Here is a 24,014-nt window from a genome sequence, read left to right as displayed (position 1 = left end):
ATGAGAAAAATGTAAAATGATTGACAGGAAAGGAAAATGAACACTACTGGAGGGGAGATGGGAAAACTAGTACACTAATGTATAACTGGTGGAGCTGTGAACTGATGCAACCTAGATTCTAGAGCACAATTTGAAACCATGCTCAAAAGGCTGTAAACTGTGCGTACATTTTGATCCAGCAACATTACAACTAGATTTATATACCAAAGGAAATATATAAAAAAGGGGGGGAAAGACCCACAAGGCAATTCCAAAAGGCTAGTGATAGAAAATGCTATCTACATCCAGAGAAAGAACTATGGAATCTGAATGCAGATTTAAGCATACCATTTTCACTTTTGGGGGGGGGGGGGGGATGTTTTTCATTCTTTTGTTCTGATTCTTTTTTTCAAGACATGACTAATGTGGAAACGTGTTTAACATATGTCAAGAGAATCATGATGTTTATATGGATCAAGTAATGGATTTAATAATAATTTAATTTCTAGAGATCATTTTTACAGGGAAACTCTGGCCTGAGAATCAGTTAAAACAAAGACAGGAGCCATCTGTCAATCATGACAAGTCCTGCATTCTTACCCTAAACTGTACTAGCCTGTTTTAAGTGAAGAGAATCAGAGAACTGTGTACTATTGAGACAAAAATAAAATGTACCTCAAGACTATACAATCAACTTAGTCCCTCCCACAGGACTTGAATGTATTTGAAAGGCCAAGATGTGCTATGATTGTTGTATTGTCCTACACAGTAGACTTGGACTAGGAAACTTACTCAAGACTCAAAACGGATTGTTCTATGACCAACCTTCTCCTTCCCTTCCCAGTTGTGATCATGTATATATCTGCTTCCACTATAGCAGGGTAGAGCTTCAATCAGAAATAATCGCATGATTCACAAATTGGTTCCTTTCGATGAAAATAATTAATTAAACCAACACCTGATTACTGGCACTCTGTCTCTGACCTGGTCTCAAGCCCAGGTTAACAGCTCAATAAAAATTCAGTTAACATGATTATCCATAATCTATAACAAATTCCTAGCTGTCTTGGGGAAGGAGAGAAAGAGGGAGAAAAATATGGAACTCAGACTAGCATAAAAAGTGAATGTCCCTAAGTTTCTTCGGGGATTTGATGCTAATCAATTTCATCAATGACCTTAATGGGACTGTTAATCATTTGAAACAAAACAATTCCTATCCCTTCCAGGTTTAGTTCAGATGCTACTTCTTACACCAGGCCTTTCCTAATCTTCCCAGTTGTCAGTTTTCTTTCCCTACCCCTAGTCTGAAATTGTTGTCTTTATTTGGTACCTATGGATAGAAATTCGGATGAAGATGTGGATTATGGATATAGATTTCTGGGTCTATAATTATATATTTATGTCTGTCTATATTTATATGACTATCTACCTATATATCTCCTATACAAAGCAAATCTAGATGTATATCTCCTATACAAAGCAATGTGAGAAAGTGGTATAAATTGAGTTTCCATGCCAATAGGTCTAGACCTAAAGAGGGTGTGTGTGTGTGTGTGTGTGTGTTATGTGTGTGATGTCACACCCCTTCCTCCAAAATCAACCCAGCCCTCAGTTTGGTATCTTCCATTATGTAGTAATTTTATAAAAGTTTAAGTGGGAAAAAGTATTGAATAATCTACATGTAAGAAGGAAAAAATGCTGCTAACTGCGAAAATAAATAAAGCTCGGTAAAGTGAAGACTGAAAAGAAAACAAAACGGAAGAGGATCTTGTTTCCTTGGGCCATCTGACTTACATCTCTAAAAGAGTACAAAGTCCAGGTGGCTGCCTACAGCTCCCCGACTTTACACACTTCACTTGTCACCCCCAACTTTCTTCCTTCAGAGGGCCAGGCTCCTGGGGCCCCAGCCCAATTCGGAATGAATGGACCAGACTTTACACGGACAGCATGGGATCCAACCCAGGGGACGGCTCAAGGGTCCCGGGTAGGAGGTGAAACCGTTTGAAAGGAAGCTTTTTTTAAAAGTTTCTCTCCCCAAGTCGCAGCTTCTTAACCCGCGCGGGCGGAGGTCGGAGGGCGGAGGGCGAAGGTCGGGGGCCGTCTAGGTCCGGCATCTCCCTCCGCCGCCCCCTCTGTGAGCCGCGCGGAGGCTCCTTCTCCCGGGAAGGTGCGGCTGGCGCCGGTCACGTGACGGCTCGGGGGCGGCCTCCAGGTCACCCAGGGGTCATCCGCGGTCAAGGTCGCTTAGTCTTCTTGCACTTGCAGCGGAAGGGGCCAGGCGGGGAGGGGCGTGCCTCTCCCGCGGCTCCCCCTCCCCTGACCCCTCCCACTGCCCTGCGCGCACTGGGTGGCTGCGGGGGGGGGGGGCCTGGGGGGTGTGAGAGGGAGGAACCACGCGTGCAAGCACACGCACACACACACAAACACACACATACACACAGACACGCGCACAGACACAGACGCGCACACGCACGCGCACACACACAAACACACACAGACACGCGCACACACACAGACACAGACACGCGCACGCACACACACACACACACAGACACAGACACACACAGACACGCACACGCACGCGCACACACACAAACACACACAGACACAGACACGCGCACGCACACACACACACACACACACACACACACACACACACACACACACGCCCCCGCGCGCGCAGACCCCGCGGCCTTACCAAGTCGATGAAGGTCAGGAACTTCCAGCTGCCCCCGTAGGTCTTGTGCGCGGGCATCTCGATGGCCTTGTAGTTGCACAGGATGGAGCAGTAGGACAGCAGGATGGCCACTCTCAGCACCTGACAGGGGACGAGCGCCATGTTCGCACCGGGCCTGGGCGGAGGGCGCGGCGGGGGCCCGGCCCGGCCCGGGGGGGAGGGGCGCGGGGGGGCGGGGAGGGCGGGAATGGGCCCTGCGCGCGCGCGCGCGTGTGTGTGCGTGTCTGTACGGATCTGTGCGCGTGTGCGGATGCTCCGTGCGCCGCGCGTGGGGCCGGGGCGAGACCTGCAGGCGGCGGCGTCACCGCCTGCGTCAGCGCCGTCATTTTCCCCGTGTCCGGATCTCTCCGGAGCCGGGGCGTTTGGGGGGGACCCGGGGTGGCGGTCACGTGCTCGGAGCGTGGGAAAACGCCCCGTGAGGCCCCTGAGTGCGCGCGCGCAGCTCCTGGGGACCAGCCCGGCTTCTGTGACCCGGGCAGGGGAGGGGGCGGGGCCTCCCGAGGGGCGGGGCCTCCGCAGCACCCAAGCGCTCTGAAATGCCCAGACACGTGCGGGCTGTCCGGCTTATCTGCTGCGTCTGTCTCCGCGCGCTGTCCTGCGGCTCCTATCTGCCATCTCGCTAGCTTATCTGTAGCACTTATCTATAATCTGTTTGTCCTAACATCTGTCTTGTCGCTTATCCTGCCCTCTGCCCTTCCTGTTCCACCTGTCATGCTGTCCATCTGTCCTATCATCTGTCTGTCCACTCTCTCTCATTTGCTCCTTCTATCATTTATCTATAATCCGTCAGTCCCGTTTTTCATCATTCCCATCATTTCACTCCTATCAGTCTAACTATATATGACTACATCAATTTATATGACTATCTGTAGATCTCATACACAAGCAAATCCAGCTGTATATCTGCTATACAAGCAAATCCAGCTGTATATCTCCTATACAAAGCAATTCCAGCTGTATATCTCCTATACAAGCAAATCCAGCTGTATATCTCCTATACAAGCAAATCCAGCTGTATATCTCCTATGCAAAGCAAATCCAGCTGTATATCTGCTATGCAAAGCAAATCCAGCTGTATATCTCCTGTGCAAAGCAAATCCAGCTGTATATCTCATATACAAGCAAATCCAGCTGTATATCTGCTATGCAAAGCAAATCCAGCTATATATCTCCTATACAAGCAAATCCAGCTGTATATCTGCTATACAAGCAAATCCAGCTGTATATCTCCTATACAAAGCAAATCCAGCTGTATATCTCCTATGCAAAGCAAATCCAGCTGTATATCTGCTATACAAAGCAAATCCAGCTGTATATCTCCTATACAAAGCAAATCCAGCTGTATATCTCCTATACAAAGCAAATCCAGCTGTATATCTCCTATACAAGCAAATCCAGCTGTATATCTCCTATACAAAGCAAATCCAGCTGTATATCTCCTATGCAAAGCAAATCCAGCTGTATATCTCATATACAAGCAAATCCAGCTGTATATCTGCTATGCAAAGCAAATCCAGCTATATATCTCCTATACAAGCAAATCCAGCTGTATATCTGCTATACAAGCAAATCCAGCTGTATATCTCCTATACAAAGCAAATCCAGCTGTATATCTCCTATGCAAAGCAAATCCAGCTGTATATCTGCTATACAAGCAAATCCAGCTGTATATCTCCTATACAAAGCAAATCCAGCTGTATATCTCCTATGCAAAGCAAATCCAGCTGTATATCTGCTATACAAAGCAAATCCAGCTGTATATCTCCTATACAAAGCAAATCCAGCTGTATATCTCCTATACAAAGCAAATCCAGCTGTATATCTCATACACAAAGCAACGGAGAAGGTGGATGAAGAGACAGTTCTGGCTTCCTCAGAATGCCAAAGGGATCAGTGGCATAAAAAAGGTTAATCACTGTGGTTAAAGAGTGTTGTTCCAGCCAGATGAAAGGGGAGGGGGCCAAGAACCACATGAGGGTGTTTGTTGAAGTGTGAAAGTGCAGGGTGTGGGAGTCATGACACAGTTCACCATTCACTAAACCAGTGTGGTTGGTTTTTAGGGGAAAGGGAACTTCTGGGCAAGTTATAGGGTTTTTACCATGGTTGTGGTCATTGACAAAATTTAGGCATTCAATAAAGGCCAACTTCTGTTGGAGTATCCCCCTTTAGACCTGATTTATTTAGAAATAATAATGATCCAGGCACCAAGAGGAGAGTTGAGGATACTTGGAGTGATTTTATTCACCTTAAAAGAGGAATGTTTCTAAGTTTAAAATTTAAATGTAGGGGCCACTAGTGGATACAGCACTGGCCCTGGAGTCAGGAGTACCTGAGTTCAAATTTGACCTCAGACACTTAATAATTACCTAGCTATGTGGCCTTGGGCAAGCCACTTAACCCCATTTGCCTTGCAAAAATGTAAAAAAAAAAAAATTAAATGTAAAAACCTAAGCACTAAACTGATAAAAAACAGGGACAGTTTAGACAAAGCACTATTTTGCTACAATCCTAGTGCTTCAAGGAAAGAAAGCAGTAGTTGATTATACTCTAGTTTCCAGTAAAAGCTGTCAGGCTGAAATTGCTTTAGTCTGTGGGCAGCAGATAGATTTTAGTTTGCCTTTATTTATTTATTTTTTTAATCCAGGGATCCTATTTCAACCAACCAAATGCAGGATCAGATCATGAAAAGACAACATAGGTATTTCCTGTGGATTCATTTAAAAACAGGTGTCTTCTGCAAATAGTCTCTGAGTCAGAGGGTATGGATCTAAAGAGGAAAATGAGAAGTAGGGGAAGTAGCAAAGGATGGTTTTTCCAACTCAAGCTAACTATGAGGAAATAAACTGGGAAAAATAAAACTGAACAGTTTTTTAATTTTATTAACAGAAGTTGATTCCAGATAGCCAGAGATGACTGCTATTAAAGACTTATCCATTTGATTTATATAGCCATATTCCTTGGTAGAATCTGAGGCTTGTATAGGAAGTGGATACCTATATATCATCCTCAGTTTGATTTTTCAATATTACTGAAGCAAAAAATAACATGGACTCTACCCATACACAAACACCTCCTTATACCTCTAGGCTTCCCTTCTGACCTTTGTTTCTTATTTAAGCCACTGAGAAGACTAGTATGGCAATATTCACACCTCATAACTTCTTTATCCTGTATTTATAAAATCCCTGTTAAAGGCCCCCACAATTAAAAGCCTCAACAGTCAACTTATCTTAAACAAACTAAGCATTTTCAATTTTTGGTTAATTATTTTATTAAGTCATTGGTTTTGTTTTTATTTGCTAGCATTTAAGTCACCAGTTATTTAAACAAAGCACTTCAAGTTGTAAATTAAATCATCTGCATTAAAAAAAAGACTAATGATAATTTTAGGACTGAATGTTGATTAATTTGACAACTCTTAAGTAACAATTTATAAATATGGCAATTGTTACAATTTTCAGAACTTATCTAATATTTTGGGGCATGTATTAAACTCAAGGAATCTTGTTGGGAAAAGGACAATAAGCATTTACAATTGGAATTAGTATTTGTTTTATGGAGGCTCCATAGTCAGTGTCTGCATTCTTGTAATGGCTCAGGTGTTATAATGCTTTTACTTTTTAAAGCAAGGAAATGGCTATCCAATGTTCATCTTAAAGCATTATTGTAAGTTTGTAATTCTTTTTTTTTTTAGATATTTTTTCAAGACAAGGTAATTCTGTAGAACTCAAGGGACAATGAGATAATTAGGAGACATTGAGAGGGTCTCCGGTTGTCCAGCTGTTCCAAAGGCAAATGGATTTGTGATTTCATTGATTGGGGATTAAATTCCTTCCAATGATGCAGATGACAACCCAGCCATGCTTGCCTTTGCTGTTTACCCCTTCTCCATCCTATCTCAAAAATTCACCACAGGGGATCAATCCAATATGGCAGAGACCTTCCTCTATTCCCTGATATCCTTAGAACAATGTCACATATAATACATATTTGATTGAATGGTCAATATCTCCCATAAAATGCTTGCCTTCATTTTTAAGAGGAAAATATGCCTTTATGAAAGAAATATGTCAGTAATTTTTAGTGTTTCCAATTCTACTGACAGGTTTACCCTACCTAATCTAATTTGAGAGAGAAAATTGTATTTGAAAATAGCTTCATTTCATGTTTTGAAGCAGAAAGCTAGTCATGCAGCAGAACATGAGGTAACAACTTGAATTTACCACTGTTGTTCCAAGGATGTCAGGGTAAAGAGAAAGCACTTCACTGTGTTGGATTAATTTCCTACAGTAAATTTTGAAGAGAACATGAATAAGAGTTGAACAAACTAGGCAGACATAGATGGGTTGTCATCTGCATCATTGGAGGAAACTTAATCCCCAATCAATGAAATCACAAATCATTTTGAGTTTGGAACAGCTGGACAACCAGAGGCCCTCCCTTTGTCTTATAATCATCTCATTGTCCCTTGAGTTTTGTAGAATTAGATCTAGTCCTACAAGCCAGACAAGCCCTTAGAATTTCCCTGGAGTACTCTTTGTAGTTACTCCAACTGAGCCCCTAGGATTTCTTTATATTCAGTCTTGCCCTTCTGAAACCCTCTTCTTTGTTACCCTGACTTTGTTATAAATATATACAGCCTTAGCTTCTAAACTGTGTTAATAATCTCTCAGGTTTCTTCCTAGACAGAAGAAGTTCTTTGGAAGTTTCAAGGAATCAGAGAATCAGTGCCATTTATATTCTCTTGAAAGAGACATTCTTTTAAAAGAGATCATCTGTATCCATTTAATTTCAGGGAGAACTGTGTAGGCTTATTTGTTAACACCATCATCATCATTTTTATCAGCAAATATTTATTAAGTCCTTACTCCCTGTTCTAGGTATTGGAGAAGACAGAAAATTTAGATAATATTCAATCTTTCAGCTTTCCAATATTCAGTATTAACATACCTACTTCCATGTCTGAATTAAGCAAACATTTCCCAGTGTTAGGACATGAGTTAAACCAAAGTGTAGGTTCCTCAAAATTTTCCCCAAAGCTATTTTACTAACACAATAATAACTTAAAACTAGACAACCTAAACCAAAGGTTCTCCCCATATGTTGATTTTTTAAATGCTCTAAAATCACCACTATTTCCAAAGACCTGAGTCAAGCACCTGCCCACCTTACCTATGCCCCTACTCTGAAATTCACGGTTTGTAAAACAGTTTCATCTGGACCTTTGGTTTGGGTATATTGTAGTGGTTTAAACATACAAGTGAAGAAATGATCCATAAATGTTTCAAAAGATATAAGGAACTTTAGAGTGTTAAAAGAAAGCAATTTCCCCAGTTTTAATTTACTAAATCTTCCTAATGAGTTACCCTTTACCACATTGGTCTACATGACTCTGACCATTTTCTCTAAAATTGGATCTGTAAGCTTCAGTAATGAGCTTCCAAGAATCTAGAGAACAGTAGATTTGTAACTAAATAAGTTATTCCCCCAAACTATATACATGCATGTACATACTTATACACATGTTTACATGCATGTAAACATATATGTATATGATATACACATCTGTATGTGATATATAAGATGCCTCATAATCCTGAGAATAGTTTAAAGCTTTAATAACTTCAGAAGCAAAAATATCTCATTTTAAAAAATCCTACTTGAAAGTTCAATTTTTAGATTTTTATATATATTTATTTTTGTGAATATTGGTAAATTTTGAATTTCAACAAAATGGGGTACCTTGTCATTGTGCATTGCAGGTGCTACAATTTCTGGTAGATGGATGAGTCAGTGGAATAAGCCCTTTGCTTAACTTCCTTGGTCATCTAATTAGGCTCCATTAGACTTTTTCTTGAGGGAGTCACAAAACTTTCTAGATTTTTGTGTATTCCATTGAAAGATTTCCTTCAATGTTGAGAAATGTGTTTGTTTCTCCTATTTTTTTTAGGGTTTTGCAAGGCAATGGGGTTAAGTGGCTTGCCCAAGGCCACACAGCTAGGTAATTATTAAGTGTCTGAGGTCAGATTTGAACTCAGGTTCTCAAGACTCCAGGGCCGGTGCTCTAGCCACTACGTCACCTAGCCGCCCCACGAAATGTGTTTGTTTCTTAAACAGGTTACATAGGAAACTAAATCTTCTATAACAATTTCATCTGGACCTTTGATTTTATTGATATGGGGAGCTTCCAATACAGAAACTCCTTATTAATATAGATTTGGAACCTTAGTCTTAAAGTACCTAGGACTTTGAGAAGTTAAGCAATTTGCCCCATGGTCATATAACTAGCATCTGGAGACACGGCTTGAAGTCTTCCTTTCTGACTCTTATTTGGACTTCTATTCATCAAGCTATGTTGCTTCTGATTGACAATAAGAATAGTATTCATCATCCAGGGTTTCTACAGCTTACCATGTTCTCCTTGCCACAATTCTATGAGGTAGGGAGAACATACAGCTTTCTCATTTTACAGATGAATGAACAGGCACTGACTTTCTGTACTGTCTTTTCCAGGTCTAAATCACAAGATCCTGTTACTACTGCAACCACAAATAGCACACTCACTATTAAAATGTTAAAAGACTTAGAAAAAAGCCTACAACACATTGGGTGGGTTTTCTTATGGTAGGACACAAGAACTATTCCAAAACATGAACAAGTGTGCATAACTTAGGTTGGTGATTGTTTAACAACTCAAAAAATACTCACAATACATTTTTAAGTTTCCTCTATTAGTATTTCACATCATTTTTTAAAGTCTAGACAATCAACAAAACAACAAATCAAGCCTGATTTCTGGAATTTGACCATTTTTGTGGTACAAATGCTCACATTTTTTAGTGAAATAGTTTTATTGAAAATTTTAAGCAATCAACTTGAGATGATTCTAGCAAACCTATGGTAGGTCTATACTAGTAGAGAAATTACCTATAGACTCATATAAGACCGCTCTTCTATGTAAGACCTGAGTCAAAAAAAAGAAACAATATCTGTTTTCAAGAAGTTTATGTGATTAAAATGACAAAATACATGTGTGTGTATGTGTATACATAAATAAATTAGAATGGGTGAGTAAGATTATTAACAGCTGGACAGATCGGCAAAGACTTCATGGAAAAGTGGCTCTTTAGGAAATTTTTGAAGGAATAAAGGGATTTTAAGAAACAGGAGAGGCAGGAGTACCCTCCAGGTATAGGAGATAACCAGTACAATGAGTAGTATACATAATATGAAGTATTTTTTTTTTGAGGAACAGCAATAAGATCCAATATGGTTAAACTATAGAATGGACCTATAGAATACCAACAGGATTGTTGTAAGATCAAATGAGATAATAATTATAAAGTACTTAACCCCAGGGCTTGGCACCTAATTAATACTCTATAAATGTTAGCTGATAAAGCCAAACAGAAGAATTTATATTTGAGCCTTAAAGCAATATACAAGAAACTTTTGGAGTTCTAGGGTTTTTTTTTTTTTTTGGTTTGGGGTTTTTTGTGGGTCTTTTTTTTTTTTGGAGACTTTAAACCTATACTTTGGGAAGATCATTTTGGAAGCTGTGGATAAGAGTTGTAGAGACTGGAAATGCTTAAGGCAAAAACTAGTGCATTAGTCTGAACAAGAGGTAATAAAGAGTAAAGAATTTGGTCAATCAATGAGAACCAGAGTGATTTGGACCCTACAGGCTCCTCAAGATATCTTAACAGGTTTCAGCAATCAAAATTTATATTCCTTTGGAAGAAGGATCTGTAGATAAGGGTGGAAAGAAAGAGAGAGGGAGAGGTGTGTTTGTGTGTGTGTGTGTGTGTGTGTGTGTGAGAGAGAGAGAGAGAGAGAGAGAGAGAGAGAGAGAGAGAGAGAGAGAGAGAGGAAAGAAGAAAGAGCTGTGCTGCCCAACTGCCAATGTTGGGGTAACTTCTACTCACATAGATTGTAGTTTGTTCATCTTGGAAGAGGAGGTGATGCCATGGTATGGATGTGAATTGAATTTAAGTGAGGGAGTGCTGTACAAAGTCACCAGGATTTGAATTGAACCTAATAGCCAGATATGTTGCAAGCCAAGGATCACTTGGTCATTGCTTGGACCCTGATTGACTCAAGGTAAATATATATATAGCAATTGTTTCTGTTTTGGCCAAAAACCCTGAAAGTCTTTCCCTCCCAGGTTGAATTTTTTTTATGACTATGCAAAAGAGATCATTCTTAGCTTCATTTCTTTTTTACCTGCCTTAATCACTTAATGAACATTTCCTCAGTCAAATTGAGACTTATTAAAATCTTAGCTTAAAAAGGCCAAGATCTTCCATTGAGAAAATGAGACTGGTGATTTTGCTTAGCACTCCCTCACGTTAAATTCAATTCACATCCATGCCATGGCAACACCTCCCTCATGTTTAAAACAGGAGGATAGCAACACACATATTAAGTATTATTATTTTCCACTTTTTGAAATTGAACAAAGTGAATCAACCTGAGGATGAGTGACTTATCCAGGATCACAGAGCTAATATATGTGGATTTGAGTTCAGGTTTTCCTAAATTCTGCCTAAGATTAGTGTTCTGTTATGCTCAATAGCTACCTGAAGTGCAGATAGTTAAAATATAATTCATTTCATTTTGTAAGATTTTTTAGTGCTTTTCATGCCCAAAGTTTCCTAATTTTCTTCTTGAAGAAATCATTCATGACATGTAGGTGTGAGATTTCTGTGTAGTCTATAAATCTTTGACTTCTTTTTTCCTTGATCCTAAAGTATTTTTTTTTTTGCAAGGTAATGGGGTTAAGTGGCTTGCCCCAGGCCACACAGCTAGGTAATTATTAAGTGTCTGAGGCCAGATTTGAACTCAGGTACTCCTGACTCCAGGGCCAATGCTCTATCCACTGTGCCACCTAGCCACCCTCTCTAAACTCTAATGTAGAGCACATCATTCCCTATGTCTATTCCAACCCCCTCCTCAAGTTTTAAAAATATATAGTGATTTAATTTGTATAGTATTATCAAATTCTTATCTTCTACTGCAAATACTTATTTGATTTATTTTCATGGTGGATTTTTTTCCTTATTCTCATCATAAGTACTATTATACTGAGATGAACAACTGTTCCACTAAATGATGTTTCTTTCAGATTGTGCAATTCTACCAGCTTCTTTATTTGATCTCCATGGAGTACTTTTGAACCAATTTCCTATTTAACTGCAACTTCCTTATATCTTCTAATTTCATTTCTCTAGTAGTATGTTGATATTTTGGTCATTGAGTCAGTATCTTCTACTTATATCTCACATGACAACATAGTAGAGAAACAAAGAACTGGGCCCTGTTTTTAATAGGAGGAAAGAATGGGCTCTGTTACATTTTAGAAATTACATAGTGTTTTCACTGACCACCAGTTTCTCCCTGCAACAAAATTCCACTTCTTAAAATCACCAGTGTTATTCTGGTGATCTTATATATCTACAAATTCTGAAAGAAGACTATGTAGTTGCCCAAAGGAAAAAGATACAAGTAGTGATCTGTAATCTGATTTGGGAGTTCCCTAAAACAATGAAGGTGAAGTTTGCAATTAAACTATGCTTATTCCAGGTGATGTTTTTATTTTGTTATTCATTTATTTTTCTAATTCCATTGCAAAGATAGTTTTTAGCATTCATTCTTTTGCAAGCTTTTGAGTTCCACATTTTTCTACCATCCTCTTTTACCTCCCCCTTCCTCATGGCAGCAAGTAATCTGATATAGGTTGTACATGTACAATCATGTTTATTTCTATTATTTATTTATTTATTTCTGTTATTTATATATTTCTAGGGAATATGAATTAATTTCCATATTAGTCATTTTGTGAAAGAAGAATTAGAACTTAAGAAAAATAACCATGAGGAAGAAAGGAAAAACATAAAAGAAGTTTTAAAAAATAAACATAGTATGCTTTACTCTTCATTCAGACTCCATAGTCTTTTTCTCTGGATCTGGATGGCATTTTCAAGATTGTCCATGATCACTAAGACCATCATAGCTGATCATCTCACAATGTTGCTGTTTGTGTGTACAGTGTTCTCCTGATTCTGCCCAATTCACTCAGCATAAGTTCATGCAATAGTCTCAATACTTAATTTTGGTCCTACATAGAAACACAAGTCAGTCTATCAGTAATTTAAGAAGCAAGCCTTTCTAAGCTTTTCTGAAGTCTGGTTGTTCATGATTTGTATATGCTCCATCTCATTCATATACCACAATTTGTTCAGCAATTCCCTAATTGCTGGGTATTCCCTCAGTTTCCAATTCTTTGCCACTACAAAAAGCTGACATATTTTTGTACACATGGGTCTTTCCCCATTTTTATGATCTCTTTGGGATATAGATCTAGTAGTAATATTTCTGGATGAAAGGGTATACACAGTTTTATAGCCCTTTGGGCATAGTTCCAAATTGTTCTCTAGCATGGTGGGATCAGTTCACAACTCCACCAACAATACATTAGTGACTCAGCCACTCTGATATGTGTAAGGTAGTACCTCTGAATTGTTTTAATTTTCATTCTCTAATAAAAATGATTTAGAGCATTTTTCATATGACTGTAGATAGATTTAATTTATTCACCTGAAAACTGCTTGTTCATATCCTTTGACTATTTAACAATGGAGTGTGACTTATATTCTTATAAATTTGACTTAGTTCTCTGTATATTTTAGAAATGAGTTTATCAGAAACACTAGCTGTGACAATTGTTTCCCAACTGTCTGCATTCCTTCCAATCTTAGTTGCAATAGTTGTAATCAAATTTCTTCATTTTGCAATTTATAATGTTATCTATATGCTGTTTGTGCATAAACTTCTCCCTTCTCCATAGATCTGGCAGACAGACTTTTCCTTATTTTCCTAATTGGCTTATGGTATCACTTTTTATTTCTAAATCCTGTACCCATTTTGACTTATCTTGGTTTAGGGTCCACTTGACTCTTGTCTATATTTGACCAAAGGTTCACATCAAACAAAACAAGGGAAACCGTGGAGAGTCTTATTCTTACCATGAGACCAGAACCAACCTCTCTTCAATTTCTGCTTTATATTTCTTTGAAATCCTTTACTCCTATTCTCCAGAGTTTTTCATTGACTTTATGCTGCTGCTTGGTCATATCTTCCATGTACCTCTCAATTGCCTTATTTTTGATAATTCATCTTTAGGTTTTTGGAAGTAGAAATGTTCCATGTCTCCTCACCCATAGCAATACCAATAATACCATATTAGTATGGAATAAGATGAACCTTTGCTTATGTGAGGAGCTTGAGTTGAATGAAAGAGCTTTGATATTTCCCAAAAACAGTTTGGCTTCTTTCTTTCTTCTTCCTATTCCACTCTTGACCCAACTAATTTTCCATCTGTATTTTGCATCCTAGGTATAAATAGTGTTGGACAAGTTCTGTGGAGTATTTATCCAAATGAATTTTGATATCTAAACAATAGACAGTCTTCATCTACTTATTAATTTGTGTAGATAGATGATCCACACTCCTTTGAATGATTACATATCTCTTTGAATAGGAAGGACCTGCAATAATCTTGGCCTTGATATTAGCACAATATCAGAAGCATCTGGAGGACTTCAGTATCCATTAGGAATCCTTTATTCTGAACTAATTGTGAACTAGATCTCCATCAGAATGACACACAATTGCTGAGAATATATCTTCCTGTTTTTTTATTTGATGTTTGTTATCAGAAAATTATTGAACAAGTTATTTCTATTATTAAATCTTCTGTGAAATCTTATATCTTCATATATGGATAAGAGACTTCTTATCTTCTATTCATATGCGAAACTAAAAAGCTACATCTTGTTTTACCAAAATAAGTGCTTTTTCATCATCTAAGTAATGGAATTTTACAATCTCTATGTCTTTCACATAGTTGGGAAATGGTAAAAATGTAATCCTATTGCTAAGAAGCCTGCTTATAATCCCAAATAACCACTCTCATTTAGGATGTCCTCAATTGTAGATGATGTTGACAAATATATACATATATGTGTGTGTATACATACACACACACACACACACACACACACACACACATATATATATATATATATTTATAGAAATACATATATATACTGAATGCATCAGGTGCTAGATATCTTAGTACATGGAGTTCCAGACCTGAAGTCAGGAAGACCCCTCTTTCTGAGATCAAATCAAGTCTCAGACACATTATTTACATGATCCTGGGCAAGTCACTTAACCCTGTTTGCCTCAATTTCCTCACCTGTAAAATAAATTGGAGAGGAAAATGTTCCCAGTATCTTTACCAAGAAAAGCTCAAATGGGTCCCAAAGGGTCAGACATGATTGAAATTAGTGAATAATAAAAAACAATAATATGGGAGCCTAGCCATGATTATGATTAATAATCATAACTGTGATTAATTATTACAACAATGAATATGAATGGGTGGAATCACCCATGAAATAAGAGAATAGCAGAATGTCTTAAGAAGTAAATTCTACTATATGTTGTTTAAAACAAATGCAGTTAAAGCATCAAGATCACACAGAACTGGGGGACTAGGTAGCACAGTGGAAAGAGCAGTGGCCCTGGAGTCAAGAGTACCTGAGTTCAAATCCGGCCTCCAGACACTTAATAATCACCTAGCTGTGTGGCCTTGGGCAAGCCACTTAACCCCATTGCCTTGTAAAAAAAATGAAAAGAAAAGATTCACACAGAATTGAAATAATGTTTGTTAGAGCAAAATCTATTTTGTTTCAACTGAAATGAAAAGACAAGGTTAGCAATCCTCTCAGAAAAAATAACCCAAATCAACTTGAGAAGATAAAGAGAGGAAATTATATTCTGCTAAAATGTGTCATAGACAGTTAACTAATATCAGTACCAAATATAAATCTACACATGGCATAGCATCTAAAATACTAAAGAAAATGGGGAAAATACAAATAAAACTATGATAGTGAAGTTCCTTTTTTCAGACTAAATAAATCTAAAAATAGTAAAGAAGTTCAAAAGATCTGAATTCTAGAAAGGTTAGATGTTATTGAATTTTTTAAATAACTGAATGTGAAAAGAATACACATTCTCTGATGTGCATAGGACCTTAACAAAAATTGCCCATTTATTGGTGTGTATATGGGAGGCAGAGGGGCAGAAACATAAGAAACAAATGCAAAAAAAAAAGCAATATTAAATATTCTCTTAGCATCACAATGGCTTGAGGTTTATCAAATAACAGATTACCATTCTCATTTGCTTCTTTATCCTGTGTATTTAATTTCTTCCAGTGATCAATCTGTCTTTGCAGTCAACAAATAAAGTTTTTAGATGAAGAAATCCAAACTATAAATAGTTATATGAAAATATGTTCCAGATCATTATTAATTAGAAAAATGCAAGTAAAAGCAATTCAAGTTTCACCTTATAGGCATTAGTTTGGCAGAGTTAGAAAAAAAAGAAAAATAGGAAAATGATGAGTAGTAGAGATGTGGAAAAATAGATATATTAAATGCAGTGTTCATTGAACTATGAATTAGTTCACCCAGTCTGGAAAGCAATTTGAAACTGTACTAAAAAAAACAAAATTGTTCATCCTTTTTAATAGTTATACCATTGCAATGTCTACAACACTGAAGAATTCAAAGAAAGAGAAAAGGGACTCAAATGTAAAAAATTTCAGCATTTCTTTTTGTGGTGACGAAGTAGAAACTGATGGCATATCCATTCATTGGATGACAGAAGGAATTCTTGTCAGTCTAGAATACTGGTTTGAATCTAAAAAAGTGAGATTGAATAATACTAAATCAATTCTAATGCTTGAGTTAAAATATCAGTTTTACAAATATAATATGGGGGGATACGTAAGTAGCTGTTTTAAGGGACTATAAGCTCAGTATCAGTCAGAAGCTGCCATTAAAAGAAACATGGCATCCGCTACTCTCTGTCCTATCCACATTACATATGAAGAATTATTTCCTGTTCTGGCACTCTGTTTTAGGAGTAACATTAATAAGAGAATAAGGGAGGGCAACTAGGATGGTGTAGGATCTTGGAATTGTGATGTATGAAGGTCAAGATCATTGGAACAAAGCATTTTTGGTAACCTAAAGCATTATATCGAAGTGAGTTATTGCATCTCCCAATAACTAGCAGTGCCTATATTTCTAGAATGTGATCTCCTTGAGAGTAGATACTTTAACAAAAATTGTCCTTGGTGTGTAAATGGGGAGTACTCTGCCCTGGGAACCTAAGAAACAGTAACAGCTGTGTCACTCTTTATAATTGTATTGTTACCACCTACCAAAGTGCCTGGCACATGGCTTATTGATGTTTATTGATTTCCTTTTAAAGGTATTTTATAAATACTGATTGAATAAAATAAATATTATTTGTTCATGAGCTCTAGAAAAGCCAAGTGAAGTAAAGCATTTAGGACTGAAAATGTCAGCTTAGAGGTATTGGGAAATGAATATCTAGCATGCGTATAAGCAGATGATGGTATAGAACAATCTGACAAAACCCTAGATTAACTCAAAATAATTCTCACTTAGAACATCCACATCTCATCAGCCTGGAAGCTAACACCATAGTCAGCATCTCAATAAAAAAATCATCTAGTATATCTTGATTTTTGTTGTTCAGTCATTTTAGTTCTGTCTGATATTTTATGACTCCTTTTGAGGTTTCCTGACAGTTACTTAGTAATTTGTCATTTCCTTTTACAAATGAAGAAACTGAGGCAAACAGTATTAAGTGACTTGTCCTGGATCACACAACTAGTAAGTGAGGCTAGATTTGAACTCAAGGAAATGAGTCCTCTGGACTTCAGGCCCATTATGCCACCAGCTGCCCCAGTGTATCTTAATACTTGATATTTATTCAACCTTTATTCAAGGTGGCAACATATTTTACATGAATTATCCTTTTTTGTGCCTCTTAACAATCTTGTGAGATTGGTATTTTATATACATATATATATGGATATATGGATATAATATATATATATATATAGAGAGAGAGAGAGAGAGAGAATCTGATATTCATTAATTCAGAATTAAATATTTCTGATCTATATTTCTAATCAAAAGTTGTTGTATCAAACTTTATTTGAGTTCTGTAAATTTGAAATGTTCTCTTCTTCCCCTCCACAAAGGTCTGTGTCTATAATTATAAATCTGAAGGCAGACTCTGTCTATGTGGTACAGCTTAGCCCTCCTCTACTTGCATCTGCAAGTTTTACTGCAAAAGCTGTGCAAACAATCAATTAATGACCATCCTGAGAACTCAGGAATCTGCTCTGGTTAACTAAATGAGAACCTGAATAAATTATTGTGCTTTTCACATTTTGGAAAGGAAGAAACTCCAATGTTTTATATGTCCATATCATAATGTAATAACAACAAAAAATATGTCATGTCAGAAGAGGAGACAGTAGTCCTGGGCTAATTAGATCTTTGTTAGTTCTGACATGTAACAGATCTTATGGATGGGTTAGAGAATCATAAAGCAATCAATGACACCTTTATGTAAAAATGTGTAACCGACTGGTTGGCCACCAAAAGTTTTATAATTCTTTGTTCATTCTGTACAAATTGCCCTCAAAATTTTGTATCACTGTTGGCATTTGCAAGAATGCCATCCACCCATGGGTTTTGGTAAGGTCCTAGAAAATTAAACTTCATTTATAAAATTAACTTTGTTATTTCATTTTCCTCAGCTTAAGGAAATTATGGTTGAATGGTGCTGTGACTGGGATTTAGGCTTGAATTTGAAAGAGGATAAACTTTTCTTCCAGACAACTCATAAAGGGACCCTTAAGAAAAACCAGAATAGATTTTAAGCCTGGTACGAGTGAATTGTCTAAAGGTGAGATTGTTATTTTTCAAACTCATATTGCCCTAGTTTGTGAACTGTGTCCTTTTCTGAAATGAATTCAGCTTGTTACTGGGGTTTGTGCAACTTCACAAGTTTGTGAAATTTTGCCTGGTTTTTGGTTTCCAGCCAAAGTAGGTGTCAGGGCTTATTTCTAGATCTGAGGGAGGTATTTTGTTGATAAGATAGCTAAGTGGTTAGATATTTGACATTTTTTGTTTGATAAAAATGTAAAGGAATATTTACCTGGTTTCTTTGGTCAGATGGGTAATGTCTGTTATATGTTATTTAGTTCAGTGTCTTTTTGGTGTATGTTGTTATTGTTGTTGTTTTGAATAGTTATTGTAGATTGACTGTTGAAAATATAAGACAATCCAATTCTAAAATCAGAGACCGAGTAGAGTGAACTCCTGCTTTTTATATGACCAAACATTACAATTTTAGTGATCACATCTTTTGTCAGAGATGGCAAAAATTAACTATGACAATACTCAGCTGAACTGGCCTAGGTAGGGATCATATGACAGGTCTAAAGTTAATTTTCTTAAGACAAAACTAATTTTAAAAACTATCAAAATGTCTAAGAAGGAATAGGAATGTTTTTTATCACTGATTCGGTGAGATGTTAGAAAGAGAAAGTCTGAGAAAGTCCCACTCAAAGCTCGTAGGAAAATTTCTCCTCCTTTAAACACCTGTCCCCCTCATAAGGCAGCATATACAAAAAGCCTCCTGTCTACTCCAGTTTCTAATTCTCCTCCATTCTTGGTTTCAGTCCCTCCCCCTACTGAGCTGGCAGACCAAAATCTTTTCCCTTCTCCAAAAGCTTCTAATACTGTTTCCCCAGCTCCAGATAAAAGCCTGAAGCCTGAACTTGTTGGAATCTATCCTTTCAGGATAGTAAACAGACCATGTCTTCAGGTCATTCAGCCTGAAGATGGAGAAGGACAGACTGGATCAGATGTTAAGCTTTATAGGATTCTTCATTATAAGTTTAAGCCATGGGACAGGGTTGAATTACAGGCATTAAAGAAAGATTTTCCTGATCCACATAAAGATCCTATTGGCTTTAGTGATCAATTTAAAATTACTCTGCAATCCCGTTGCCCTGGGATCCCAGATATTTGCCTGTTAACTTTAGCCCTAGTAGGGAAAGGGGAGGCAAAGAATTAGTTTTAAAAGGTAGATATCAAAGCTACTTTTGAGAAGAGCTCCAAAACACAGATTGGGTAGCATATACAGATCAGGAAAGGCATTATGTCAAACCTAGAGCATTAGGGGATGCTCTTCATGATGCATTTCCCCTGGCATTTCCCTGACCCATAGACTTTTGAAAAATTAAAACTGGTATTCAGGATTTTCCCTGGAGTTCAGGGGTCTCTGGTTTGAGGTACTCTGATTCTGTTTATGTGTTTTATATGTGTTTGTTTTAAATTGTGTGTTTTGTGTGGTGCAGGCAGATGGAAGCTTTCATCACTGCATGGTCAGGCTTGTTGGCCTGTGTTCTGATTGGTCAAACTTCCTCTCCATTCTCCCTTTTTAAATTGGATCTTTGTCTTTTCCAAAAACTCATGATTTGGCACCACAGGAAAGATTTTCCTGAAAATCATGTTGTTTTAGGGACCTATCAACAAGCTGTCCTGCATCTCTCCTGTGTTATCCAGTCCTCCCTCTGCTACAGTATTCACTGTGGCTGACCTATGTAATGTCTATTTTTCCAAACCTGTTCTTGCCAGCAGTAAGTACACTTTTGCTTTCAAATGGGAAGGTCAGAAGTCTGTTTGGACAGATTTAATTTTCAAAATGACTTTGGAATGTAATGAGGCTACCATTTTTTTAAAACTCAGTTCTTTGGAATTGTGTTTCAATTTTTTTTTATCACTAATTGAGGCTCTTGATGCAAATTCTGGTCGAAAGCATGACAAGGAAGGAGGACAGACTCAGTTTCTCTCTTATTTTGTTAACAATCTGCAACCTACTCTGTCAAGAAATATTAAGATAAACCAGCCAGCATGGCAGAACAAGTATCCTCATTACATTGTGAATTAGCAGAACAGTTGGATCAACATTTAATACAGCAAAAAGAAAAAGATCTCCAAGAAAAGAGAGAATTACAAGCAAAAGAGGATAAAGTCCTGACCATGCACCTGGAGCAACTGACAGCCCCTATCCAAGACCCACCTGTAGCTAGGAGGCAGTCTGATGATCCAACTACCAGGGTTAGTCATTATCACAGAAAGCCAGGGCAGGGAAAAAACATTGTAGGTCCCTTCTCAGAGATTTAGAACAAAGTAAAAACCAGAAATTAAGAAGTCCTTCCCCCACAGTCTTTCCAAGTTTTAAAAACTACTCCTCTTAGAACCATGTTCAACTGTTGTCCTGCCTCCCTCTCCTATATTGTCCAGTTCTCCCTCTGCTACAGTATTCACTGTGGCTGACCTATACAATGCCTATTTTTCCATACCTGTTCTTGCCAGCATTAAGTACATTTTTGGCTTTCAAATGGGAAGGTCAGCAGTCTGAATGGACAGACTTATTTTTCAAAACGACTTTGGAATGTAATGAAGTTGTCACTTTTTTATATATAACTCAGTTGTTTGGAAAGGGAATGTTCTCTGGATTTTACCTCTGGTTTGTTGGGGTTTTGTCACCTTTGGAGGTGTTTGTTTTTGTTTTCCGGCCAGGATGGGAGCTGGAAATTTGTCCCTAGAATGTACAGGTTTATCTGGAACCCTGTTGCCTTTGTCTGTGTAGTGTTTAGGGGACCCTTTAGTGTGAGAGCAAGGTAGAGTTCAGGGGTCTCTCTGGTTTAAGGTACTCTGACTCTGTTTATGTGTTTTATGTGTGTTTGTTTTAAATTGTATGTTTTGTGTAGTAGAGGCAGAGGGAAGCTCTCTGCTGTTTCTGCATGGTCAGGCCTATTGACATGTCTGTGTTCTGATTGGGCAATCATCCTCTCTATTCTCCCTTTTCGAATTGGATCTTTTTCTTTTCCAAAAACTCATAATTTGATGCCATAGGACAGATTTTCCTAAAACGTATGTTGTTTTGGGGGGAGAAGGAGGGAATTCTATTATTTTCTATCATTTCTTTTCTGGTCTGATTGATTGATAGGGTTTTATTTACTGATTGGCAAATTATACGTATAAGGGACCTAAAGAAATTGAAATTGTCCCTAAAATTATTTTTTTGACTAGTCTTAATTAGCATGTTAAAAAACTAATAATAATAATTTAGATTATTGGTCTCTATGTGTATTGCTCCTCCAACAACTCTTCTTTCATCTCTTCTGGCCAGAGATCCAAGAAGAGGCCACTTGACCTTTTGGGGAGATTTGGGAGGGCTAGGCCAGATCCTCTAAAATCTCACAATACAGGATGCCAGTGCGTAATCTTTGATCTACAAGTGTTGATTTTAGAATAAAGAATGGAACCTGAAAATTTTATTCTGATATGTTTTCAGTTAGAAACTGCAAAAAGAAAAGGTTTTTTGGTTTTGATTTGAAGAAAAAAAATTTTAAAAGAGAGGAATATCTGCGACTTATATGTAGATGTTAAGCACCTATAAATCCAAATTTTGTTTTGATTTAATCCAAAATTAAATTCTGAAGGGAAAAGGAACAGAAAATATAATATAAATTAAGAATATATATAATAATATAATATAATATAATATAATATAATATAATATAATATAATATAATATAATATAATATAAATTAAGAAATGTATTAAAGCTATATGGTCACCTTTTTAATGAAATAACCATACATGGGTTGATTTTCTGTGCATTACTAAGTTTATACATGGTTTAACAAGTTTTTTAAGTTGGAAAATACATAATTTGGATTATGATATTTTGATATTCATGAATGTTCTAATAGTAAATATTGCTCAATAATTGGGAATTTAAAATTGTACTATTATCAAACAGAATGAATGAATTGAGAAAAACATACATTCTTATGTATAATTGTTGCTTATTGTAATCATAGTTCTTGACATTTTGACTCATGAATTTCATAAAATTATTGAGTACAAATAAAATCTTATAATCATAAAGCAAAAGGATCTTTAGAACCATCAGGTCATAAATCTTTATCAAGAATTTTCTGGAAGGAAGTGTGATGGGTATTTAACAATTTTAACCACCTGATTTTAGTGATTTGAATTAAATTAATTGCCAATGAATGGGTTAGTTATGTGATATCACTCTTCAAAGTCAGTGTTTTAAAGAAATTTGACTTAAAGTTGCTTGTAAAAAGTAATTTAGTGATGAATATTTCTCCATGTCTTAAACCAACAGAACCTTCCTTTTATACATACCCTTGAGTTCAAGGAAGGTGGTACTTAGAAGTTCTGTGGTAATTGGAATTTATTGCCTGTGAAGAATTTGTGGGATTTATTTATAATACCTAAAAATAAATTTTTATACCAATTTAGGTTTGATAAATTCCAATTTCAATTTTTTTTGCTTTAAGATTTAATAAGAGAGATGTCCAACACTTTATGAATTCATAATTAATATATTGTCTTTTTTAACATCGGGAATATTTATTACTTTTTTTTAAAAAAGGAGACAAAAAAGACTTGTAAATTTTTTATATATTTTGTATGTCTACTAAATTTTCAAATCTGTAACCTAATTCACTAAAAAATAATGTAATAATATTTGCTTATAGCTGTCATAGAAAAGTTTATATTTTTTAAGGTTACTATTTGTGAAACAATTAGCTGTTGGGTTAATATTAAGGGCATTTAAAGTTTGCAGGAAGAAAAGTTCTTGCTATGTTTTCAAATTATCATATATGAGGTTAAGTTCCTGAGAAATATCATTTTCTTTTAAGATTGATATAAGTATATTTGGGTAAAAGTGAATAAACTTATGAAATTACTAAGTGTTGTACTACTATTTACTATGGCAAATAAAATAATGACATCTGTAGTCATCTCACATGGAATGGAAGATGTAAATGTCCCATGGTCAAATGAATATTTAAACGAACTTCCCTTCATATCCTCTGAGGAAATGTAGAGTTAGAAAGGCCCTTTTTATTTCTTTTGGTCTCCAGGTGGCATTATATGCCCCCTTTGACTCAACAAAGGGGAAGATTGACATAAGATTTAGTATGAGTGTTAGTATAATTTTGAAACGGTAGTTTTACATTTTAAAATATGGTACTAGTAATTCCGTAATAATCACACACATATGAATAATTGAATAATGCTCTCAACATATATATATATATATGTAGTTGGGGTTACTATTATTTTTATTAATATTCATTATTTCTTTATTTTTCTGCAATGATATCACCATTGTATGTGTTGATTGTTACATTTTTAATTCAGAACATCTATTTGTTATACATGCTAGTATTGAAGCCTATGTTAATGGAAAATTTTAAAGAAAAAATGTGTTTCTATGTGTT

General features: G+C 36.7%; 1 protein-coding gene across 8 annotated transcripts in view; it reads right to left on the bottom strand.

Moving 5' to 3' along the window:
• Positions 1–2,902, bottom strand: part of AIG1 (androgen induced 1) — a 344,302-nt gene extending 341,400 nt beyond the window's left edge. For 2 of the 8 annotated variants that reach the window (XM_074187738.1, XM_074187736.1), the window contains exon 1: positions 2,678–2,896. In XM_074187738.1, coding sequence (XP_074043839.1) covers positions 2,678–2,818 — 141 coding nt within the window. In that variant the 5' untranslated portion in view covers positions 2,819–2,896. Of the gene's footprint in view, positions 1–2,677 lie in introns of all 8 variants that reach the window. The other 6 variants (XM_074187734.1, XM_074187733.1, XM_074187735.1 and 3 more) reach the window with 5 other exon arrangements.
• Positions 2,903–24,014: the final 21,112 nt, after the last annotated feature.

This window comes from Macrotis lagotis, chromosome 5 (genome assembly GCF_037893015.1).
Source record: "Macrotis lagotis isolate mMagLag1 chromosome 5, bilby.v1.9.chrom.fasta, whole genome shotgun sequence".
NCBI lineage: Eukaryota > Metazoa > Chordata > Mammalia > Peramelemorphia > Peramelidae > Macrotis > Macrotis lagotis.
The sequence above is the reverse complement of the archived record's forward strand: the minus strand, read 5'-3'. Positions and strand labels throughout refer to the sequence as shown.